Raw genomic sequence first — 22,686 nt, 5'->3', positions numbered from 1 at the left:
ATAATCCATCGTCGGTTTGTTCCCCACTAGTGGGCGTGGCCGATTGTTTCCGCGCAGCAATTGTTTTAATCCCTTTTCTCCATTTCACCCTGTCCCTTGCATCTTCCTCCTTCAGTCCGACTTTTTTAAATTCATCCTTCACTTGTTGTTTCCACGTTCTTCTTGGACGACCGCATTTCCTCTTCCCATCCACCTTTAGATCTAGTGCCTTTCTAAGAAAACTTCCTTTCTCCCTCCTTATCACATGTCCATACCATTTTACTCCATTTGCCCTTGCCAGTTGGTCTATGGTCTCTCTCATCTCTAGCATATCCAACAATTCTTCAGTCCTTTTTTCCCTTCTCGTTTTCACCCCACACATTGCTCTCACCATTGACCTTTTCGTTCTTCTCAGGATTGCCAATTCACTCTTTCTCAATACCCATGTCTCGCTACCATATAGCATTGCATGCCGCACACAGCTCCGATATACTTTTCCTTTCATCCTTAGTGAAAATTTTCTGCCATACAACATTTCCCCACATTCCCTGAACTTTGCCCAGCCCAATCTTGCCCTTGTTGTCACCGCTGCTTCACATCCACCACTTCCATTTATCCGATCACCCAGATAACAGAAGTCTGTCACTGTTTCGATGCCATGGCAGAACTCATCATCATGGCCTTCCACTTCATTCCTTCCTTTACTGCAGGGGTGTGCAACCATTATTACAGGAGGGCCAGATATAAATAACTGGGTGAAACCGCGGGCCGCACGTTTATTTAACATGATTTCTAGGCTAGTAGTTGCAGGCACAAAAAAGTAGTTTTTTTGTTATTCATGTTATTCTTAGGGGGGGGTAGCGAATAGCAATTTCAGCCATTTTCAGACCCCTATAACTTTTATTGTAATTGTGGTAGAAGACTAAAAATTGCTGTGCTAGTTCATTATAAACTATATTCAGGGTTGGAAGTCGTTAGTCAAAAAGCAATGACTATTTCATTATTCGATAGTGCTCAAAAAAGCAATGACTTTCCGCTATCGATACTTAAAAAAAGCAATGAATAGCAATTACTAGAAAAATTGTATTTTATTATATTCGAGTTAACGACTCTCAGTCTCACTGGCATGGTTTTTTTTTAACTGTGTTGCCGCAAAATTTTCCTTAATCCTTGAAGTTCGAAAACTGGAGGGGGACTAGGTCGGAAAGTAATCCGAAAACTAAATCTCGTAAATTCGTTTTGACGACGAAGTAAGTGAACAACAAAAAATGATTTATCAGTTCTAAATATCGATTAGTGTAAAACGAATAATGATTTCGTTGCTTGCACAAAAAAGCAGTGAATACCTTGTTAATACCTTGAAGTTACCTTGTTAAATTCTTATTAAATAATTAAAGTTGTTCAGTTTAAATATTTTATCTACATGTAACCTCGTATTTGTGTACTTTGTGTTATTACCCGATATGATTCATTATTATGCTTATGTTTTCCTAGCTGGTCTTGATTCATTTTCCTACAAAACCTCATATGTTTCATTTCGATTTCGAAGCTACTGTTCAATCATGCTGTTTATTGAATTAGCTAATGTATAACTTGTAATGTCTAACGCTGCAATGTTTGATGTCAGGCAGCACCTTGACTGGTTAACCGCAAGGTTGTTCGGTGCTGCCAGACCTTTCTATTGCTATATTTTGATTTGTATGTAATTGTGTTTGTTTTTCTCGACTCGTATTAGAAAGGCAAATAAACAAACATCTTTCTCTCTCTCTCTGAATAACGCCCATTCGATATTTGCCTAATATTGCACCGACGAATTAGACTACACTTTTTGTCTATGGCCTTTAAAGTTATTTGCTGCTGCACTAAAACATATTAAATATGTTGTAAGACTATCACAAACATTTTTCTGGGCTTGGTTTTACTGTAAAACAATATGAAAGTGGTCATTTCGATTTGTGCACATGACCAGGTGTATAATTATGTGAAAGCATGACATGAATCCAAAATGCAAACAGTTTGTGTGAAACTGGTTATATTTAGCTACCTTAAATTGACCAAAATCTATTTCTCAAAATTACTTTTCAAATAATAAAGTTGAATTTAGCATATTTGGTTATGATAACTGATTTTACTAATAAAACGTCTTTGGCTTACCTGTAAAAAGTTACTTTACATTGTTGATTAAAGCCCTCATGCTGAGATTCTCCACTCATTCCATTTTCATTTACCCTTCTATTTTATCTACTGGTTTCAGTTTAATCACGTAGAGTGACTTGCCTTTGCTATGCTTCTGCTGAAATAACCTCAGGGCTCAGGCTGACAACTGCTGCTCAGGATGCTTCTTCATTAATAGCGAGTCCTCGGACAAAAGTTTAAAAAAAAATTATATGTACCAGAAGCTCAATTTGAAATTAACCCCTCCTCCCTCGGAATGACCCATTTCGGAGAATCCGATTCTTAGGGTCCGATTCTGAGACATCCTTTTTCGGAGAAAGCCCTTTTCGGAGATTTTTTGAAAATCCAACAACGCCTTCTGTTTCTATACAATTTGCATTCTTAACTGCCACTTAGGTTTTAACTAGAGATGTACCGATGTATCGGTGATATCGGCCATTTTTTTAGTATCGGTATCGGCGAAATTTGGCCGATAGGCCTACTGTGGCCGATACTAAACACGTAAAAAAAGACGTTTGCTGCGGATTTTCTACAGAAGCAAAGATATAATTTTTTTTAAAGTAGTAACTAACGTCACATTGATGTAGAAAAATAACAACCTTTTCAAATTTTTGATATGTCACACTCCCATGACTTCTTGCGCGCACGTTTTAACATTGGTTGCTTACAGTGATTCTTTCACTTAAACAAAACGTTTTGTTTCAGCAGTTTTGCATTGTTCGATTCTTAAGTTGTGTAAGGAGACTCAATTTCTCCAATATTTATCATTTGTGTTTCTTTTTTACTCTCAGCACAGTAGGCCTATAAAACTTGTAATAGTTTTTCTTCCATACAACGTCATAAATTAAATTATATCTCAAATCGGCATAATGACGTGACATCATCTAAACGTAACAGAAATAGCAAGAGCAAGTATCACTATGAAAAAAACACAAAAATGTGATGCAAATAGGCAACATCAAAAGACATAGATGTTTTCTTTGACTTGTCAGCAGCAACTGGTGATAACTGTGGCTGTGGGAGTTTGTTGCGCAGCCTACTTACTCTGACATTGTTTAAGCTTGATGAGTTTATTACAACGAAAGGTGGAAATTAAATCACAAACTGATAGAACCAGCTTACTAAAAACAACCAAGTTACATGGGTTTTTTAAACGTTTAGCAACGTAAAAACGATGCAAAATTATACATTTTTGCTACCTGGGTAGTCTTGGCCTGACAAAAGCTTCTCAACCAAACGACAAGCGCCCTTAGGGGTAGGAACTTTAACATACTGATATCCAATTGAACGAACCCGAACCACGAACCATCAGATGTTAGGTTGTCCGTCCAATTGTGACCATTTTAGAATTCAGCCAGAGAGTTGGTGATTACTTTAAAGGGGTATTAAAGGAAAAACCTGACTTGGCGACTTTCCATGTTCTTTGTGTTTAATAGGCTACCATAAAACGATTTTCAATAAAATTTTGCCCCATTGCGGTCTGACCACCATTGCGCGCGTGGTTTTGTCCGAGCTGTCAAAACGGGAATTTGCGTGAGCAGCGAAGCGTGCGACTGTACAGCCTACGTCATAAAAGCTGATCGAGCAATATTTCTTACTGCGGGCGATTTAACTGTATGGTATTCTCTCATTAACCTGAGGTTCTATGATTACAAGCGGTGGTTTTTATACTTGGAGAATGAAATAATGTTTTGTCTAGTTCAAATATTGCATTCAAAGAAATGGCATACACATGATTTTACACAACCAACCAAATCTATATAGGCTGCTGTGTAAATTCACGCTCGTCTGATCACATAGGCTACATTTCTTGGACCAACAAAATGAGCGATTTTATGTAGATTTAACAGGACAGTGAATTGCTTTTCATAGTTTAGTGCATTTTTTACTAGGTGCAGACTTACATATTACTAAGGCCATTTTAATTTAACCTAAAAAAAATCTTTTTTACTTTATTTTTACTGAACGCCTGAACGGAATTGATAACTTGGAAACAAATAAGGCGACAGCAATTAGCAAGTCAAGTCAATTTATTTTGTTTCAACAGCGCCATATATTAACAAACAAGCAGAGTAAATGTAATCATGCATGTCCAATTGTCCATCTAGCATGTCTTTCATCCGTGCTGTATCTATCTCACAGTAGCACAAAGCTTGATGTTGCTCATCCATTGCCACACAGTGACAACATGAACACCTGTTGATATAAAATTGGTAATAATTAGGGTGATTACTTTTTCACTTGTCAAAAAAATTCATCAAAATTGTAGCGTTAGATCAAAAATTGTTCACAAAGTCAAAATTATTTACAAACTGCATTGTCGTGGTGTGGTAGAGGTTGCACTGTCAGTGAATTTTTTTCATTTTACACCTTGTAGCCTACTTTGGCACAGAGGGATGGTGTAACGGATAAGAATTGGACTCACCGAATAGTAGCAGACCCTCTACATGTACAAGTATGCGAAACTACCAGGAATAACCTATCAAGGCTTTGTTAGTCCGAGGATAAAGATTCAAAACCAACCAAACCTGGTTCGACTCCCGGCTTAAGCTGGTTGTTGAAAGCATCGCTCACATCTAGCTAGGGTGTAATAAATTGGGTAGGCATAATTGCTGCAGGAAAGGCGGCCGAGAGAAAGGAACTGGCCACCTTACTTTCCTTAGTGCCAAAGGCTTAGTACAATGAGTACCTATCTTCTCATACCCAACACTTGAATCAAGTATGGGATCACATTTGCCTTTTTAGCTTACTTTATACTGGTGTAAATGGCCCATTGTCTACTTCTTGTGAATCATAAGCCATTAGGTGAAATAATTAGGTGAATAAATTTTTGATAGGTCGTTTTGCGGCAGCTATGTTGAACAGCATTTTGTACAATGATGCGTAATTTAACTACTTGAGTTCTTCATACTTCAAAATTTGTCAAAACAAATTTTAATGTCAAAAGTTTCAATTTTTAAGCCAAAGAATAATTGCCCTAGTATATAATAATTCATTGCATAGGCTACCGGGACGGGAAAATTCAACTTTGCAATATAATTAGTATTAGGCAAGGTAAACTTAAGAGCGTTAAGATTTCATTTTCTTATAATTTCAGTTGCATTTGTAAAGTTGTTTTCAACATGTTGTAGGTTCAAGGCCTTACAAACCCATAGGAAAATGCAATGCAAAGCTGAGCACTTATCCTGGTACGGTCGGTGATTTAATTATTTTATGTTAAGTAAAGCTAAACGAATGCAGTATATGATGTCAAATATCTAAATTTGCTTACCAATCAGTGTTTCCCACTCGATCCTCCTGCTGAGAAACGTCAGTCACATCAGCAAGGTAAAGCTGATTGATCTCTGCCTCTGTGTACTCAGGCTCAAAACGATAGGGTTTAGGTTCTAGCGTACTTTCTTCTTCATCATCACTTACTTCTTCAACCACCGTACTACCTTCCTCTTCGTATTGGAAACCAAGATTCAAAAATTCTCCAATATGACACAAAAAATTTATAGTAACCTAAAGCACCTAAAAATTGACAACTGTATAAACCACGCATACAATAATGATGTTATAATTAAAGTAACTTGCGTTCTTCTGGTGACTATAGGCTACCATACTAGGTTGCGGTCTTCTGGTAACCTAGTAGCCTATAGTCACCAGAAGAACGCAAGTTACTTTAATTATCAAATGCCTGGTGAACCGTTTCACTCTGTTTTTAATGATGTTATAGGCCTAAAGTGAATTGAATTCATTCAATTTTATTTTTTGCTGCTGGCGCAAACATGTACAGAATGACAAGTAAACATACGAATTTGACACCAAGCAATTTTGTGAAGTTGGTTTTTGTCGCCGAAAAGTGCTTCAAACTGTGGTTTAGATTTTTGATTAAAAAATGTTTCTAATTCATCACGAAGATCAAAAACACGTTTCCAAACTTTGCCTCTGGATAACCATCTCACACTAGTGTGAAATAACAAAACATTACTGGATGTATCCAATTCACTGCAAACTTTTGAAAATAGGCGGCTGTTTAAAACACTAGCTTTTACAAAATTCACGACACTTACAACGCTTTTCATTGTATCTTGAAATTCTTGTGGCAAAGTTTCTAAACTAATGAAATTCTAAACTTTTCAGAAGGCCTCAGGTGACCCCAGGCAAATTGTCAGGTGACCCCAGTTGGGGTCGCGACCCACATGTTGGGAACAGCTGCACTAGGTTAATGGCCTTGTTGTAAATTAGGCCCTGGGGTACCGTACAGGTTATCAAAACCTAATTCTGTAATTCTAAATAAATACAATAAACCATAAAATCAACATTACTTCATTAACTTGGCGTCTTCTATAAGCTTTTTTTTTTTTTTTTTTTTTTTTTTTTTAAAAAAAAAATTCTATAAGCTGGTCGCCAGGAAGAAGTCAAATGTGATCTTTCAACTGTTGCACTAGTTTCTGTTGGAGAAGGAAAGATTTAAGATGGACATGCACCGGGTTTAAAGTCAAGTCTTTTGGCATATCCCATTTGGAATTGAAGAAAATTTTTGAAGTCTGCTTCTTGAAAATGCAGACTACAAATTCTGTGGTGTGGTTTTGGTCCACTCCAATGACAAGTTGTGGTGTTGACAAATTTATTCCATTTCCTTTTTTTGTGTACTGTCTTTGGGAAACCCAAACATACTAACTTTATGCAATGCTGTCGTGTCACAGCCAAGCACAACACAAAAGTCAGGCATAGTATTTGCTATGATGCAATATTGTTTCTACAATAGTCAAACTATGATGCAATATTGATTTTATGGACATTTAATTTTTAGCAATGCTACTAGATTTATACACTACCGTACCTCACCTTTCTAGTAACATTGCTACTATTACTCAAAGAAATATCCTAGAAACTTAAAAGACGTGTAAAACTATCCTGCTAAACTCGTCCGAACTTTGCAACACGTCCGAACTTTGCAACCCAGTACCCAGCGCGCGAAAAGACTTTTGGTATTGCTGGAGCTTTGGCATTTATGACGTATACTCTAGCAGTGTTTCCACTTTTTGGTCATTTTGAAAAAAATAAAAAATAAATAAAACATTGGACTTTGGGCCTTGCCAGCGCCATTGAAAACCATTTTTTTTCGGTAATTTTTTAAAAAATGTATTCTTGAGTGTTCAGTTTACGCATTTTAATGCTTAATTCCAGTTTGAAAATTTCATTGAATATGCCTTTAAACTTTTTTTGGTAATTACACAACAAACAAGAGCAATAGCAGTGGTGGGAAGTTGCATTTTTCCTTTGTTTTGAGAAACACAACCTTGATGATGTCATGAACAGCGTAGCTTCTGATTGGTTGATGGTTAGTGGTTCAGTGGGATATCAGTATGTTAAAGTGCCTACCGCCCTGGCCCCTTAGGTTGCACATTACTTGTCGAATAGTTTTTGTACGTCTACACAAATGACTTGGTTTACATTTTACATCTTATCAATTATGATAGCCTATTTGGAGAGTTTGCGCAAACCCTTCATTAATTTTTCAGAAACCCCAATTATGATGTATTGTTTCTTCCCTTATACCCCCCAGTCCTCAATCACGGTGGCCTTTCATTACTAAAACCTACTATTATGACACAACATTGAGTTGAGATTGGATTCTTGAATCTTCAAGTGCCAAGGACTTCCAGATCCGTCCATTGTCACTCATAATGACGTAATATTGCTCCTTTGGCACCTAATGTTGCCCATTTGAAGTTCCCCTTGCTGCTCTATAAATTTCCAAAGTTGGTTGGTTTTGTGTCGTATTTTGGAATTTATTTATCGTAAGCGCCATACTTGAACACAACTAATTTTGAATTTAGGGGATTTTTTGGTTTTAGACTAATTTGTCACTGTGTCAGTCGCAGTGGTGCCACGGCTTGTGTTTTAGCACAAGATCTTGTGGTTTTACTTTTGATCTTGTGCTTTAAGTTTTACCTTATTTGCATAAAACTATTGAAAAAAGCTTTGAATTGGCATAATTCTTTGGCATAATATGCCAATTCAAAGCTTTTTTTAATAGTTTTATGCAAATAAGGTAAAACTTAGCATTTGATATACTGTAATTACTTCAAATACCAAAATTGCTTCTTTTTGTAACACTAAAGTATCGGCCAAAATATCGGTATTGGCCTAAAAAAGTGATATCGGTATCGGCCAAAATGTTGGTATCGGTACATCTCTAGTTTTAACTTACTTGATTATGTCAAACGCTATTTGGCAACTGTCTTTGTTTTGTTGACACTTTATCGCTGAAACTTTATCTCATTAACCTCTATTGTTAATCATGAAACGCTGTTGGAGCAAATCGGTGTTGCAATTGATCGGTGAAATGACCATTGCATTTATAAGCACGCCACGCCAGTCAGCAAAACAGTTTTTTTACGTTGAATCAACCTGTTCAGACGTGAAATCAATGTAATGAAAAACAATAGGCCAACTGAGTCATTCAACGGATCGGATTCTCCGAATAGTAGCAGACCCTCCTCCCTCATACTGAAAGCTATGAAATGTCAAGTTTTTATAGCAGTATTTTTACATTTTTTGTTTTAAATAGCTACTAATACTGTTCCAAATAATAATTAATATGGGTGGTCCTCTAAACAAGAATGGGCCCTCATCCAGGGTTTTGGAGGCTATAAATACTGCCTTACATGATTTAAGCAATTGGATACTGTGGTTTTGTAACAATATTTGCAACATCTTTTTATTTTAAACAACCAAAAAACAAACAAACTTACATGCTACCCAAGACCACTCTTAAACTATACCATGGGATGATGAGCACCTTCATGTGGTCCCTCCTGTGAGTAGCCGAGTTCAATTACAAATGAAAAGGCGAAACAAAGCTCATCAAAAAGTCAGAGAAAAATACTACATTCACGACGTTTCACAGCGAAAACAGCCCTTTTCAGGGTCGATGGTCGTCCCAGCTGGGACAAAGACCGGAGAGAGGAGGATTCGGCAGGGGTCTTTCCGAATCCTCCAGCTGAACGTCGAAGGGCTCACGACCAGCAAGCTTGACATTGTGGAGCGGCTGGCCCATGAGCATAATGCAACCACTGTTCTCCTCCAGGAAACTCACTTCACAACAGTGGGAAAGCTAGCAATCAACAACTTTTCGCTAGCCGGATACACTCTTAGCAGGACACATGGCCTCACATCTTTTTTCAGAAGAAACCTGTGTTGGAAAACATCAGATTCCTCTCCGGAGAATTCCGAGATAGAGTGGCACTGCATCAATGTAGAGGGGCACAACATCATTAACATCTACAAACCCCCTCTCTCACAAATGTTTGTTACATCACTACCTGTGTTCCCCGCCCCTTGCATCTATGCTGGAGATTTCAATTGTCAGCATACTGACTGGGGGTACAGTAACACCAGTGCGAATGGAGAATGCTTAGCAATATGGGCTTCTCACAACGACCTGATCCTACTTCAAGATCCCAAAGGCTCACCAACTTTCCTTTCAGGACGATGGAACACTGATACCAACCCAGATTTAGGATTTGCGAGAACCAACAATAACTGCCAACTCCCTGACAGACAAGTACTAGGAAAGTTCCCACGGTCACAACATCAACCCTCTCTTATAACCTCCACTTGTCATGTAACACCAGGGTTGTTGGTATTTTACCCAACCCAAAAAAGCCCTGGTGGGTTTTTTTGAAAAAACCCACTTAAAAAAACTCATAAAAAACCCAGAGCATCATATTTGTCCAATTTTTATCAGAAAATTGAAAAAATGAACTAAAGTACTACAAGGTTTAAAACAAACTTTAAATTAGGACTTAAGGATGTGATTGTGAAGGAAATTTCCAAGGATAAGTTGAAAACACAGTGGATATTTCTGTACACAAAAATCAAGTAATGCCACTTTATACTACACTAAAACTCATTTATGCAAGAAGGCCTCATAATTAAACGGGTCTGCTACTATTCGGTGAGTCCGATTCGGTGAGTCTGATTTGGTGAGTCTGATTCGGTGAGTCTGATTTGGTGAGTCCGATTCGGTAAGTTCCTAACCTCTAACCCTTAACCCCTAACCCTAAAACGGCAATGATAACACAAGCCAACACACTTTTTGTGTCATCATAGTAAATGTCATTCTAGGGTATATTTTGGGTGCTGAATTCAAAAATCACATCAGATTTTTTGTATCACATCAGGATTTTATGATATCTGAATGCTTTTTTGGTAAAAATGGGTAAAATCGACTTCTGATCTATATTGGTAGACTATGACGTTTCATGGAATTTGAATTCTTTTTTGTCAAGAAGGTCTGTGAGAAAGCCTAAATTCATCACGACAAAGTCTAAAGTGTACACAAGAGATACAAACATAATAACTTATTAATGAAAACATTGAGGTATTTCAAGACCTGTTTTATTTTTTTTAATGTTTAATTTTATTGAAGTGTGGTAACTTGAACCCAATTTTTCAAAGTTTATCTGCTAACACTAAATGTTCAACGTCATTTTTTTTACAAGAGTAGGCTACATTGTTATTTTTTTCGCGTTAAGAAGTAGGTTTGGTGGTTTTGCAAATCCCCATACATATTTTAAACCTTTTGGTTTTGCCATCTTTTCCTTTTGTTGGTGCTACAATTGTGTGTTTGTTATGGCATTCGCTATTATGTTTGCGCCAGCAAAGAAAAATAAAATTGAAGAAATTGAATAGAATAGACACTTAAAAATAGGTTCAATTCTACAGAAGGAAATTCACATGCACATTTGGGAAACGTTACTCTGGACAAAATTTCACTTGCATGATTTTTATGAATGTTGTGAGTGGATTTAGGATTTCCATTGATCTATCGTCTTAGGTTTTCCACACAAGTTTTACATGCAGCATGTGTGGAGCTCATGATTTATCCTGATCACCCAGGCGAATTTTAAAGTATGTAAGATATGCTTGTTTCACAAAAGTTGTTATGGTTTGCCTTTGGTTAGGAACAGTAGCCTATAACTGCCACATATGTAACAAAGAACATCAGAGTCATTTTCAGACTTTTTTGAAGATGTCCTTCTACTACTTATTCACACCACAAACAGAATTAACACCTTGCTAATATGAAAAAATCTGAATACATGAAAATTCAAATAAGAATGAGTCATAGACAAGTTTCACATGCGCTTAAATCTCCACGTTCAGCGAAAAAGATAAAACCGATGTTATTTATCAAAAAGTAGAATGGTACTAAGCATTCAGGCGAAAGTGAATGTAACCCTGCCTGTAAGGGGTGGTTTATGGACAGTTCTCAGAAGGTACAGAAGTTGGATGGTCTACCATAGACAGATGGTCCACTAGCCAGATGGTCTAGGTGACTCTTTTGACCAGTGGACCATCTAGCTAGGAGAGCTTCTGACTAGTGTACCTTCTGAAGGTAGGTCGATCACTCTAATGGTCATGGTGTCATCAGACATCTCCAAATGTTACAAAATAAAATCATTTCCATGAATATGACAAATTTTCAAACACTATTGGCTCATAAGGTTTTTATAAAACGGTAACAGTAAGAGAAAGTTCGGCCAAAAAGCCAATATTATGAGAAAAGATATCATGCAAAAATCTCAAAAACCTGATGTGTTGGGCAAAATCTGATGTGATTTTTGAAAGCACCAGCCTCAATATACCCCAAATCACATCATACATTGCAGACACAAAATTTTTTATCTTTTTTGTTGGCCTGTGTAATTAGGCTACGATACCCAAAAATTTAAAAAAAAAATTGAAAAAGTCACTCAATAGGGATCGGACTCACCGAAACGGGCCATTCCGTAAACAGCTCTAGTGCATTATTTTATTGAGTTATGCCAGCATGTACTGTGAGTGAGGGGCACTTCATTGGTAAAAAGTAGTATTTGAGGTGAAATAAGCATGAATCTACCATTTTTGCATCTTTTTAAAATAAAACCCAAAAAAGCCTGGGTTTTTTAAAAAAAAAACCATGCGGGTTGGGCTTTTTAAAAAAAACCCGGGTTTTTCTCAACTCTGTGTAACACCAATAACGAGCAAGCCAGTAAAGCGATGGAACTTTCGCAAGGCTGACTGGAAGCGCTACGGCACAATTACCAACCAGTTTGCTAAGGAGCTTCCTTCTCCAGACGCTACTAACGCGGACAAAGCCAACCAGGACTTCTGCGACCTAACCATCTAAGCTGCAAAAAAGTGCATTCCTTGTGGCTGCAGAAAATTCTACATACCGTGCTGGGATAAAGAATGTGAAACACTCTTCCTCACCACACAAGCCTCCACCGGCAACGCATCAGACTTAGCGGCGAGCAAACTGATCACAAGGCTTGATAACAACAGACAAGAACGGTGGGAAGAGACGGTCCAAAACATCGACTTCACCCACTCAAGCCGTAACGCCGAGTCCACGATAAACAGGCTAACTGGCAGGTCCAGACATCCGCTTGGAGAATGCCCCATTACAGCCAACTCTATTGCATCACAACTTGTGATTAATGGGGTATACCCCTTGGCCCTTAGGGGATTAAGCAAAGTGGCTAAAGGAAAGTGTCTGAACTGTAGAAGATTCCAACACCACCTGCGCAAAATAAATTCCGAGACTTCACCCTCGAAGAATTCCTGCATGCTCTAAACCTCCTAAAGCCACGTAAAGCACCGGGCCCAGATCATATATGCCCAGAGTTCATCATCCACGCCGGCAAAGCACTAAAATCTTGGCTGCACGATTTCCTCTCTTCCTGCCTGCACCACCTAAAAATACCCAAAACTTGGAGACGAGCTAACGTCATAGCCATACCAAAGGCCAACAAGCCCCTGGATGACGCTAGGAGCTACCGTCCTATCTCACTCCTATGCATCCCCTATAAAATCCTCGAACGGCTCATCCACACCCGAGTCAATCCAATCATCGACCCACTCTTACCACCAGAGCAAGCAGGTTTTCGCCGTGGCCGATTAACTGTAGAACAGGTCACTCGCATGAGCCAAGACATAGAGGACTGTTTGGAGGAAAAGAAAAAGGATGGTACCGTATTCATTGATCTCACTGCAGCATATGACACAGTGTGGCTGTGGCCCTGTGGCCTTGCCTGCAAACTTCTTCACCTTCTTCCCGACCGGCACATGGTCAGAATGATTATGGAGCTTGTCTACAACGCAGTTTCACCCTCACCACCGGACGCTAGGGTTGCAAAATTCCAGGGAATTTTCAAAGCCGAAACTTTCCATAGAAATTCTGGGAATTAACGAGAATTTTTGGGAATTTTTGGAAACTTTCACAACAATCTTAATTTGATGTTGAAACAGGAAAATAATGGCTTTATACTGTTTAGAATAAAATTACTATGTATAACTAAAATACTTAAGAACATACAAACACATGGTTTAAACTTTAATAACTCCAAAAATAAATCATCACCAATCTGTTTTTTGCAAAGAAAAAACAATACTGAGTCAGTATTACAATACTGAGTCAGTTACAAAGTCGTTGTTCTAGTTTAGTGGTTCCCAACCTGGGGTTTGCGGACCCCTTGGCGGTCCGTGAGAAAGCATTTGGGGGTCCGCTGGTCCGTGATTACCTTGATAAATTTTGGAAAAAAAATAAAAGCGATCTTTTTATTACTTTCATTTCTCTATTAAATTTGCTTACGTTGAAAAAGTTTCGGCATGGCGCTTTGGGTCACCTTAATATTCAAATACTGCTGACATTTCTTGAACAATTCATTCATTTTCTTATTTGAGCAACTGTGTAACCTGATATTTGCCGCAGGAGTCATAGATAGCGGCAATGCAATATGACACAGTACAGTAGTTGAGTAGCCTAGCATAATTATTACAATCGTCAATAGTATGTTTATTGAATTTCAGGCAAAATTGAGGTAGGGATCCGCAGAATTAATAATCTGTCTAAAGAGGTCCATGACAACAAAAAGGTTAGGAACCACTGTTCTAGTTGCCGCCGGTTAGCATCTCCTCCTGCTCGGCTTCTTCAGATGATGTACTAATGACTGTTCTGGCAGCGTCATTGACTTCAGAGTCAACTTCAACTTGAGTTGACTTGTCTTCACACAGCTCAAACAATGCCAAGTTTGACCTGACTGACAAGTTTTTCCACCCTTTTACTTGCGAGCCTATTGCCGACCTTGGTGTGAGTGTTCGAAATATGATCAGTATTTTTTTAAATATTGAAAAAGTATGCATAAGCCTCATTCTTAATTAACACCAAATTAGTGTTTATATAATTAAAGAAAATAAGAAATGCTTAAGATAGGTTTTTGATATTTTTTTCTAATTGATGACATATTTAACCAGGGTTGTCGGTATTTTACCCGACCCAAAAAAACCCGGGTGGGTTTTTTTAAAAAAAACCACTTAAAAAAACCCAAAAAAACCCATAAAAAAACCCAGAGCATCATATTTGTCCAGTTTTTATTAGAAAATTAAAAAAATGAACAAAAACACTACAAGGCACTTAAAACAAACTTTAAATTAGGACACTAAGGATGTGATTTTGAAGTAAATTTCCAAGAATAAACTGAAAACGCAGTGGATATTGTACAGTAGGCTACACAAAAATCAAGTAATGCCACTTTGTGTATACTACACTAAAACTCATTTATGCAAGAAGGCCTTATAGTTAAACTGGTGAAAGTAGGCTACTACTCTACTGCAGTCTGTATATATGATGTGAAATGCAATTTAGGAGGCTATTTACCAATTGCAGATTCTGGATTCTAACGCATGGCTTGTTTCAGAGCATTTGCCTAAATGGCCATTGGCCACGCAATCGCTCATCCATTACTATATTACATTTATATAATATATATATAAATGATAAAAAATATTTAAACATGATGGCATAAATGCTCCTTGCCTTCAAATCTAAAGCAAATGATGCAATAATGTGATTTCTACCACGTCCACATTAAAATCAACTTGGTACCGGTATAGAAATCAGTGGATGATGCAACATCCAACTTGATCTTGAAATTAATGGATGATGCAACATTCAAGCAACAACAGCCTTAGTGCATTATTTTATTGAGTTATGCAAGCATGTAGGCCTACTGTGAGTGAAAGGCACTTCATTCGTAAAAAGTAGTTTTGAGGTGAAATAAGCATGAATCTACCTTTTTTGCGTCTTTTTTAAAAAAACCCAATAAAACCCAAAAAAACCCGGGTTTTTTTAAAAAAACCCGGGCGGGTTGGGCTTTTTTAAAAAAACCCGGGTTTTTCTCAACCCTGTATTTAACAAATGTTTTAAACATAATAAATGCCAAATAAAAATTCCCAATATTCCCGGGTCCTTCAAAATTCCCGGAAAGTTTAAAAATTCTCGGAAACTTTCCACCCTTTTACAACCCTACCGGACGCTGTCAAAGAAGCAGGCCAAGACGCCTCAAGAATGGTGTTCTCCAGGGATCTGTCCTGGCTCCACTCCTTTTTAATGTTTACATCCATGACCTTCCACCAACAACATCTAAGCTGTATGCCTATGCCGACGACCTGGCTATGGTGCATAACGCTTCGGAATGGTCTCCACTGAAAAGGACCCTAACTCAAGATATGGCTAAGATGTCCGACTACCTCCACAAGTGGAGACTCAAGCTCAGTAAATCTAAAACGGTGTTGACCGCTTTCCATCTAAACAATAAGGTAGCAAAGCGTGAGCTGACCATCAACATTGATGGAAACATTCTGCCCTTTAACCCCACACCAGTCTATCTTGGTGTTAGTGTTGGACAGGACTCTCACGTACCGACACCACTTGGAATCACTTTGCAAGAAAGTAACATCACGCGTTGCCCTTATTCGTCGACTGGCAGGTACGAGCTGGAGTGTGACAGCAACAACTCTGCGCACCACTACCCTGGCTCTTGTCCCTTCCACCGCGGAGTACTGCGCCCCTGTATGGTGTTGTACTATTGTAGTGCTCATACTCACTTGCTCGACAAACCCATCAACGACGCCTTGCGTATTGTATTGGGTACGGTTGAATCGCCTCCGCACAGGTGTTGGGCGCTTCGCTTCCTTGATGCACAAATGGGGCCTATCAACATCTGCGGCATGCAACTGTGGTGCAGAAGAACAGACAGCAGATCACATCCTCTACCACTGCCCGACGTTTACTCCTCCAAGGGCAGTTGGCCTGTCAACGCTGGAGGACTCTACAATCAAGTGGCTGCTCGAAGAATGCCCGGACATTTGACCCCAATGAAATGTAGTCCAAAAAAACAACCTCTCATACAAAAGAAGAAGAAGAACAATACCATTTTGCGCTACACAGTTACAACAACTCCGAAAAAACAACATTTTTTTAAAAGTGGAGGGAGAGGCATGGTCCTCTGCGTATGCCACTGTATGCAGGCTATTGCTGCCAACAAGTTGTTACATGTCCTTCGAAATTACCATGTTGATAGATCATGATTGGTCACATGTTTCCACAAGCCAACAAATCACCTTTTTGTTGATATATTTGAAACTTTTTTTACAACTTTTGTTTTTTATTTCAAAAATTTTTCTCCACTTGCTTTTGGACTTAAAACTTTTTTTCCTTCACTCGCATTTGCAACTTTTTTTCACAAACAAGACAAAGTCTCTCCCACACTGACAACAAATATTGCTTAGAAAAGTTTCGCAAAAACGCTGGGTGTTGACCTCTAAAAACTCAAAATTATTTTCACAAGTCGTGAAATGTCTTTTCTTGATAAAAAGTTGCTCATTTGTGTTGACATATATATTAATTTTGTTTTCAGGTTGTATTTTTTGGTCGAACAAGCAATGGGAAAAGTACTGTTATTAATGCCATGTTGTGGGATAAAATCTTACCTAGTGGAATTGGTCACACGACCAACTGCTTCTTGTCTGTCGCCGGTTGTGTTGATGATAAAGGTGGTTCTGATGATGGAGGATATTTGCTTTGTGGAGGTTCAGATGAAAGACGAAACGTCAAAAATGTGTATCAACTTGGACATGCACTCAGTGAAAAAAGTATGTCCAGTGATAGTTTAATTCAAGTAAGTTTCTGCTTCACTATATTTTTTTTACCAGCAATCATTATTTATGCACTTCGAAAATTTCTTTAAAAGCTTTTGTGCTACATAAAGTGACTTGTGTTCTTCTGGTGACTGAGTAGAGTGTAGACTACTAGCGTTTATTACCAACAAATGGCACAACACAAAAACATACTGACGAAATGAATAAAGTAGCAAGAATCAGAGTTTAAAAAAAACGCAACAAGATTACCGCTCAGTTTAATTAATAACTCATGTCATGAAACTGAGCAGTATCAATCAAACAAACACCCGGCTATTTATAACAGGTTTGCTTGGACCAGAAGCTTCCAGAGATTAGGGTAATATTACATCACAAGAACTCATTTTTTTGGTCAATAAGTCAAAGAAGTTTTCAGAATGTCACGTGTCATGCAAAATTTTCTAAAGCAGATTCCCCAATGAAAGATTGCGTAACTAAAGATTACTATCGGTGAGCATTCGATGAAACACCGCAACAGAATTGCACAATAAAACAGTTTACCTGTTCAAGGACATGAATGCAGCCTGTCGCCTGAGCTACGCATATTGATTGTGTAGTACGCCCCGCTTAAAATATTGTTGCAAACAGTATAACAACACGATCAATACAAAACAATACCATCATCCATATGGATGCATAAACACCAGATTGAATTGTGTTCAAATGACTCAATAGTTCATCGTAGCATGTTCTGCCTACAAACGTATTTCTCAAAACAGTACTTGCCATGTCTTGTCTACTGCAATAGTTTTCACCATTCTCAATGTCTTTAGTGCAGTGGCAAGCTATGTGACCCATCTTCCTACATCGGAAACACTTCCTCTCTGGACAGTCCTTCGCCAGATGGCCTTCTTTATAACAGTTGTAGCAAGCGTTTTCATAAAGTGAGCACGGAGCAGTTACTGGCTATGTGTCCATTCTCCCCACGACGGTAACAGTGGTTGTCACGGCAATGCATGTTCTCTAAATGTCCGTTGTCAACATCGCATTCCCTGGAAAAGTGCTTGCATCTCCCGCAGCGGTAGCAAACTCCAGATGGTTGTCACTTGTATTCTCTTCTCTGTTCATCTCTTTTGTAGTGTTTGCAGTCATGAGATCATTGCTGATGCAAGTCATCTCCTGCAGAACAATATCGAGCAAAGTGACCATTCTTGCCACAAGAATAACAAGTAATTTCATAATTTCTCTCCGGAACATTTCCAGTTAAAGATCAACTGAAGTTGTTTTTTTAACATAACTGTTTCACTGTCCTGCTACCATATAGAGTTTCAATGAAAATCCTTGCTGACGTCCTTGTATTAAAGTGTTATCAATTGACATCACATTGCTGACTTTTCAAGTTAACTGAGCTTCTTTTACTAAATCTCTCCTCATCAATATGCTTGTAGAGTAGACCCAGTGTCACGTAAAATTTTAACTTCTTTGTCTCCAACTGTTGTGGTCACTACTGGCAGATAATCTTCAGGTTTTATTTCTCCATATGCGCCTTTTGTCACTGTCTCGTTTTATTCTCCCAACAAACTGTCATTTTTATCCAGTGCCTTCTCCTCAAACAATGGTTCATGAATAATAGGGTGGCCCTTAAAAATCATTTTTCTGAAATTTACTGCTCCAAACCCTTAAAAAGTTTCGTCCTTACAAAAAATGAGGTCTTGCAAAAAATTTTTAAATTTGAAGATAATTTAGAGGGTGCACAAGACCCCTCAAGTTCCGCATCCCCCTAAAAATGCAAAATTTGGATATCTCGAAAACCGCTTGAGCTAGAGATGTGCTTTTGGTGTCTAAAGATGCAGAAGACAAGGTTTTCTATATGCTTTCTGAACATTGAATATGCCTATCTTGAGTAGAACAGCAGTAATTTTGAAAAAACTACTTTTTAGGGGTTTTGCGTGTAAGATTCATAGTTAAGCAATAGTGCAGACCAAAAACCACAATTTTACAATTTACCTTTCTAACCTGTTAAATTGTGATGTTACAAGTAAACAAATAGAACATTGCAAACATGTGTTTTAGGGTAGTAGGGTGGTCCTCACACAAATAACAAGGTCGGGTAAGGTGGTCCTTACGAGAAAATGCATGTAAATTCTGAGATTCGGTAATTTGTTTTTGAAAAAGGCTACAAAAGCACTTCTTGTAGTCAAAAATAGGAAATCAATGCGCAATAAACTATATGATACAAGGCATAAGCTTAGCATTATGACAAATTATTGGGCTTTATCGGAATATCAATCACTGACGGCAAAATTAACTAGCTTTTCGCATTGTTTTGGCATGAAAATCACATAGTTTTTCTGTCCGCATTGTTAATTGTTTGCCAACACATGCTTGTCAGCTAAAGTGGCTTTATTGCAGTTTGGAAATCGTTTCCGAAGGTCTGCAACCACCTGCATCAGATACTGAACCTGTTCTTCATTGTGAGTGAGGATGCGGTTATTATTCCTCTATGAAAGCTACACCTCGCTCAGCATGGTCATCTGTGACAGTTAGAGTGTCTACTATGTTTGATGCCTCACAGTAACCATCACAGATTGCCCAGGTTTCTGGATCCTGTTCCAAAAACTCAGTTGATATGTCCAGTTTTTTTGAACAGTGACAATGACCCCTTAATGACCTGGTCAGACAACTCCAGTCGATCAGCCATTGCAGAATTGATTGTCTGTCGTTAAGGGGCATCCTCAGTTTCTTCCCGCTCTTGTATTGCTTTAACCATGAGTCTTTAGGTTTGGGCCGATACAGAACGATCAAAAAAGGCAAGGGCAGCTAGTTCTTCAGACAGATACCACAGGTGGGAGGAAAACGTGGATAATACAGCATTCGACACTGCATTGTTAATGCTGGAATATGTTTTAAAAGACTTCAAAAGATTTAGATCGTTATTCGGGGCTGCAGCAGGAGATTCTATCTATGCCTTAAGGTACAATTTTGTAGCAAAAATACACATCTGCAAGAGCCCACTCCTTTCTCTTTCTGCAAGTTTGAACTGGTCATAAAACATCCAAACTTTTAATGAGTACAAAATCTTCGACATCCATCTAGCATGATGCATTGGGCCAGGAATTATAAAATGAACACCTCTCGGAGGAATAGCTCCCATAAAAATTAATGAGAGCTGTATAAATTCTCTGTTATCATCATCATCACGTAAATCTTTTCTTTCCTTCAAAGATTTTTTAGCCCAAGCTATTATAGATCCACATCGATGATTGCATCAGCTATTTCTTTGTTTTCAGCTATTGTGGTGAACCTCGTCTTGCCTATAAACTCCCAGCGTGTTTGAAATCTTTTAAATACCAGAATATCTGGTGAAGCAGTGCTTCTCATGATTGTGGCAAAAGCTATTTGTACTAGCAGCTCATGAATATGATGGCAGCATGCTAGATACAATAGATCTTTTTGCAGCTCTTGTTCAATGAGGACACATGAGCCAAGCTTTCGCCCTGTGTTGGAAGCAGTAGTGTCAAATGATAATGCAATTACTTGTTCTTTTAGGCCCAATTCATTGAAAGCTTCTACAGCAGCTTTTGCTTGTTTTGATCCCGTTTCGTTTGGCTATTTTGCTACTTGCAACAGCTGAGAAACCCCATTACCAGTTACAATAATCGGCAAGCGGTCGACATGCTGTTTGGTTGTTAAGTCTCTGAGAAGCTTTCCATCCCAGTTGACAACCGCAGGAACATTAGCTCGGAACTCAGCTTTAAGTTTTACATGAATTTTATGAAGTTTTACAATTAGCTCGGAACTCAGCTAGACTTAGGGACATGAAAACAGTACTTACAGGTTGTTAAAGGTTATGAACATTGTGTATCTGATGCCCAGGTTGCTGGATTTCTAGCCACTTTAAACAGTGCTATTTGTTTACTTGTAACATCACAATTTAACAGGTTAGAAAGGTAAATTGTAAAATTGTGGTTTTTGGTCTGCACTATTGTTTAACTATGAATCTTACACGCAAAACCCCTAAAAAGTAGTTTTTTCAAAATTACTGCTTTTCTACTCAAGATAGGCATATTCAATGTTCAGAAAGCATATAGAAAACCTTGTCTTCTGCATCTTTAGACACCAAAAGCACATCTCTAACTCAAGCGGTTTTTGAGATACCCAAATTTTGCATTTTTGGAGGGATGCGGAACTTGAGGGGTCTTGTGCACCCTCTAAATTATCTTCAAATTTAAAAATTTTTTGCAAGACCTCATTTTTTGTAAGGACGAAACTTTTTAAGGGTTTGGAGCAGTAAATTTCAGAAAAATGATTTTTAAGGGCCACATTGAATAACTATAACAAATATCCCTCGATAAAACGTGGGCGTTTTTTAATCTTCCCAGTTGATCAGCGGTTAGCGAAAATGACTTGTCTTGTATTCCTTTGCTTCGTGTCCATGCCTACTGCAACGATTGCACCACTTCCTTGAATCTGAATTAGTCCTGTTAGGCTAAGTTTGGCAGGATTATGGCCTAAGCCATTGCAATCAAAGCAACACATTTCTCTTGGAACCTAGCCCTCTTGAAAACCATTTGTTTCGCATCATTATCGCATAACTTCTCTTCAATCGACAGCTTCTCATCATGAGCACCTAAATACTGTTCAGTCAAGTTTGCCATATTTTCTAAAGTTTTTCTACTTTCCATTAAATAGACAGAAAGATCTTTTAAACATGACTCTGTAAGGTGCTTTTCAACTGTAAGGTTTGTCAATCCGTCTAATGATTGTTCAGCCCTCGAACGTACAATCCATTTTAGCAAAAGGCCTTGTAATGTATACTTATATACTAGTATACATATACATTCGTTAAACTGAACTGGACTTTCATGTTGTTCAGGCTTTGCTGCACGGAATATCTGTCGGTATTCGTATATATATACTCAGTAGAATTATAGCGCTTTAACAGAGCTAACTTCAGTTTGTTATAATCCATTGCATCTTGCGATAGTCTTGAATATATATCTAAGGTTTGACTTTGACCCGTTAATAACATGCTTAACTGAGTAGAGTAGCCCACGTCAGCTTCTTCAATTTTGCTATTGCAGCATATTGTTCAAATCTTAATAAATAGCTATCTACATAGGCGGCACCCACCCTGCCGTGAAATGAGGGTGGGCAAAATTTGTTTCGCCCACCCTGTATTTTCTCTCTCTCTCTTTTGGGACGTCGCACGTTGAAAGCCTGTCTAGAGCAGAAAGCCAAGTCAATTAGAATCCGCGTGGCCTAGCTTTTCGTGGTAATCGAAATTGCGCTGACAAGTGTGTCTGTACTTGAAACGCTAAATCGGATGCGCGCATTTACCGCACTTCTCCTAAAAGGACACGTCGTACGTTTCCTCTAATTACATTGAATATCGTCGCGGTTAGAAACAAAAATCAGCATCTGCAAACCATTTTCGGTACTCACTGCATTGTTGTTGCTACGGCAACGGTCACACGCTGGTAATTCCTGATGAGAGAAAGCCACGTTTGATCTTTTTTCCGAATGGTCACACTTTGGTTACATCACAATCAAACTTCAGTTTCGGGTCAGCGT

General features: G+C 38.3%; 1 protein-coding gene across 3 annotated transcripts in view; it reads left to right on the top strand.

Moving 5' to 3' along the window:
• Positions 1–22,686, top strand: part of LOC145769965 (mitofusin-2-like) — an 80,429-nt gene that overhangs the window by 21,636 nt on the left and 36,107 nt on the right. For 2 of the 3 annotated variants that reach the window (XM_082581530.1, XM_082581531.1), the window contains one exon: positions 16,893–17,153. In XM_082581530.1, the coding sequence (XP_082437656.1) occupies positions 16,893–17,153 (261 nt within the window). Of the gene's footprint in view, positions 1–16,892; positions 17,154–22,686 lie in introns of those variants that run through there. The other variant, XM_082581532.1, reaches the window with a different exon arrangement.

This window comes from Aplidium turbinatum, chromosome 5 (assembly GCF_918807975.1).
Source record: "Aplidium turbinatum chromosome 5, kaAplTurb1.1, whole genome shotgun sequence".
Classification (NCBI taxonomy): domain Eukaryota; kingdom Metazoa; phylum Chordata; class Ascidiacea; order Aplousobranchia; family Polyclinidae; genus Aplidium; species Aplidium turbinatum.
Note: the sequence above shows the minus strand (reverse complement) of the source record. Positions and strands in the feature narration are given on the sequence as shown.